We start from the raw sequence: 3,424 nt of genomic DNA, 5'->3' as shown, positions 1-3,424 counted from the left end.
TTTTTTTTTTATTGTGATTTGGGTGAAGATTTACAGAGCAAATTCACTTTCCATACAGCAGTTCACATACACTTTGTCTCATGACGTTGACCACCGTTTACCACAATGCAACAGCTCCCCTCCCACTTCTTCCCCATAGGTACCTCTTCCCAGTGTCCATCTCTCCATACACTCCTGTCCCCTGAGCTGTCTCCCTGTGCATAAACAGCCCTTCTTTCTACCATGATTGTTCTCTCCAAGGAGTGTGTATACCAAGGAGTGTATCTACCTGAGGTAAATGTTCAATATCATGAGTACTTCTTGAGAAAGATTACAAATTTTAAAAAGTAAAGGTGGTAAAATTTCTTTTTTCTTACTTCTCTGAAGAATCATTAAAATTCATCAAGTGAAGACAGGTTATGGAATCATAGGTAGCATTGACAGGTATTACCAGAAAAATAACATGACCACCCACCCAGAGAGGTGGTAAGAGACTTAACCTAAGAAAAAGGAGAGGAGAAAATGTTGAAAGAAAACATTGTGTTCAAACTTATATTCTTTTCTTCTTTCTATAGGCAGCAAGGAATTGTTTGGTCAGTTCTACATGTATCATAAAAATTTCGGACTTTGGAATGACGAGGTACATGAAATATCTTTTCTGTTTAGTTATAAAAAAGTTGCACATTTGCCTACTGAGAAGTTGAAGACACTACTAGTTTAGCTTTGTTTCTCTTTGAGGGAAGTGTTGGTGTGGTCATATGTCCTCTGACCCACTTTGAATTTTAGGATATGTATCTATTTCACATACATCCTTGCTTCTAAGGAACATTCTGGCTATACTTCTTTCAAGCAGATTTGTTAATTCTTCTGGTAGTCTATGGTATATTTGATATCCTTTGCTAGGATAGTGAGACTTCATCTCACTTACTTTGGATGTATTATTATGGGTGACCAATCCCTGGAGAAGAACATCAAGTTTGGTAAAGTAGAGGGTCACTGAAAAAGAGAAAGATCCTCAAAGAGATGGACTGACATGGTGGCTGCAACACTGGGCTCAAACATGCCTACTGTTGTGGAGATGACACAGGACTGAGCAACATTTTGTTCTATTATATATAAGGTTGCTATGAGTTGGAATCCATTTGATGACACTTAACAACAACATCAATTTTAGAAGTGAGGTAAATGTTTACTGTAGGCTTCTGTAACACATTGCGTCGCCATGAGTCAGAATCAATTCAACATTGAGTTTTGGTGTTTAGCCTTCTAATCAGAGTCCCTGTGTGGTGCAAATTGTTAACACACTCACCTGCTAACTTCCAATCTACCCAGAGGCACCTCTGAAAAAAGTCCTGGTGATCTACTTCTGAAAAGTCAACCATCGAAAATGGGTCACTGTGAATCATAATTGACGCAACAGCAAGTGGTTTTTATTCTTCTGGTCTTCTTTTAGGTCATCGTGAAAAAAAAAACTGAACAATTTGGTTTATCCTAAAAGCTTACAAAGATGTTCTCTGAGTCTACTTATCACATGTGTAAGGTTAAGGAAAAGGCTTTTTTTTTTTTTTTTTTTTGGCATATTTCTGAAAGAAACAATATATATGTTTGTTCATCTCTAATTTTCTATGTCATCATCATCAAACATATTTCTATTATCAGGTATAGTAGTTATGCTTTTAAGTCTATGACTCAAGAGTGTAAAAAATAGAACTCAATATAGCTTATATTTTGAGCCTCCTTTATTTTAGTGAGGAGCTCTGCAGGCATAGTGCCTAAGGCATTAGACTGCTAACCAGAAGGCTGGTGGTTCAAACCCATCAGCCACTCCTCAAGAGGAAGACTGGGCAATCTACTTCTGTAGTGATACCGCTTTGGAAACCCAAGGAGGAGTTGCTATGAGTCAGACCTGACTCGACAGTAGTGTGTTTGGTTTTTTCATTTTATTTTGGTGAAGGAGCTCTAGTGGTGCAATGGTTAAGACATTTGCCTGCTAACCAAAATTTGGTGGTTCGAACCCACCAGCCACTCTGTGGAAGAAAGATTAGGCAGGCATTCTGCTTCTGCAAAGATTTACAGCCTTGAAACCCAAAGGGGATCTTTCTAATTTGGAACTGACTCAGTGGCAGTGAGTGAGTTATTTTAGGGTGCTAGAAATTTAATCCCAGTGAATTCAGGGTTTTTCCCCCGACTCATCTCAGTTTCAGAGTCCAAGTTCTATGTGTCTCATAGGAACACAGTCTTGGTAGGGAAATAGCCTTTCTGGTCCCTGTCTTTATCCATTCACATTGTCCTCTGTTTTGTCCTTGGCTGGTCATCCACACAGGTAGTAGCTGCGGCCTCATCTTGAGTTTCTGTCTGAGATTTCTCTGGCATTCTCTTTGATTAGAAAACTCCGTGGAACTATCTAACGCCAAGTTTACTGAGGCACATCTACAGCCATTTGTTATCTGGAATCTTTCTGCCACTCCTAGGGCTCTACCTAGCAAAGCAAGCACAGGTTCTGTTCTGCTCTTCAGTCCTTCTAGACTGTCATGGGTAGAGGGAGTTTCTTTTAATACTCTGCAGCTTGGCAGCCCTTGAAGAGTACAGCACCGTAACTCAGTGACCCACAAATGTCTGTTACTCTTTCCATGTAGGGTCATTCTAAGGAATTAGAGATTTTCACATCAAAAGTAGTATGTTTAAATACTTTTATTTTCCCCCTTATGCTATGCCCCACAAAAATTACATGCATAATGAAAGAAAATGTAGCATCCAACTTTGAATTCATTCTTTTCAATTATAAGAAGAGTGGTTGTTTATTTATCTTTTATTTCCTTTTTGTAACTTAATTAGTGGAGCATGCCTTAAACTGAAAAAATGCTATGATTTTCTGAGATCCAAATAAAATAAATATAATTGAGGAAACACGATAAATGATAGTTTTTGCTAACAAGAAGAGAAGTTGTACAGAACCTTTATGAGTTAATTTTTTTTTTTTTTTTTAGCAACTCAGAGTTAGTTAAAGGGATTTGATTTGAAGTAAATAGAACTTGAAGGTAATTAAGAATGTCCATTGAATCTGATGACCTTAGGTATGTTTTGGATGATGAATATATCAGTTCTTCAGGAGCCAAGTTCCCAATCAAGTGGTCCCCTCCTGAAGTTTTCCACTTCAACAAGTACAGCAGCAAATCTGATGTCTGGTCATTTGGTGAGTGCATTTGATGTTTATTGATGGAGTTTGCTTTAATACAATTGGCCAATGTTTTTTTAAATTTTGATTTCTTAATATGATATAGGAGCTCTGGTAGCATAGTGCCTAAGGCATTTGACTGCTAACCAGGAGGTTGGCGGTTCAAACCCCCCAGCCACTCCTCGGAAGGAAGGTTGGGCAATCTACTGCCATAGTGATAACTGCCTCGGAAACCAAACCAGGAGGTTGGCGGTTCAAACCCACCAGCCA

At 38.6% G+C, this 3,424-nt stretch overlaps 1 protein-coding gene across 1 annotated transcript in view; it reads left to right on the top strand.

The window, feature by feature from the left end:
- The window catches only part of TXK (TXK tyrosine kinase), a 104,741-nt gene that overhangs the window by 73,649 nt on the left and 27,668 nt on the right, over positions 1-3,424 (top strand). The window contains exons 10-11 of the mRNA XM_007949448.1: positions 555-619; positions 3,054-3,172. Of these exons, the coding sequence (XP_007947639.1) occupies positions 555-619; positions 3,054-3,172 (184 nt within the window). The remainder of the gene's footprint in view (positions 1-554; positions 620-3,053; positions 3,173-3,424) is intronic.

The sequence above is a fragment of the Orycteropus afer genome, unplaced genomic scaffold (genome assembly GCF_000298275.1).
Source record: "Orycteropus afer afer isolate SDZICR_OR568_19922 unplaced genomic scaffold, OryAfe1.0 scaffold00246, whole genome shotgun sequence".
In the NCBI taxonomy this organism is placed as follows: Eukaryota; Metazoa; Chordata; class Mammalia; order Tubulidentata; family Orycteropodidae; genus Orycteropus; species Orycteropus afer.
The sequence above is the reverse complement of the archived record's forward strand: the minus strand, read 5'-3'. Positions and strand labels throughout refer to the sequence as shown.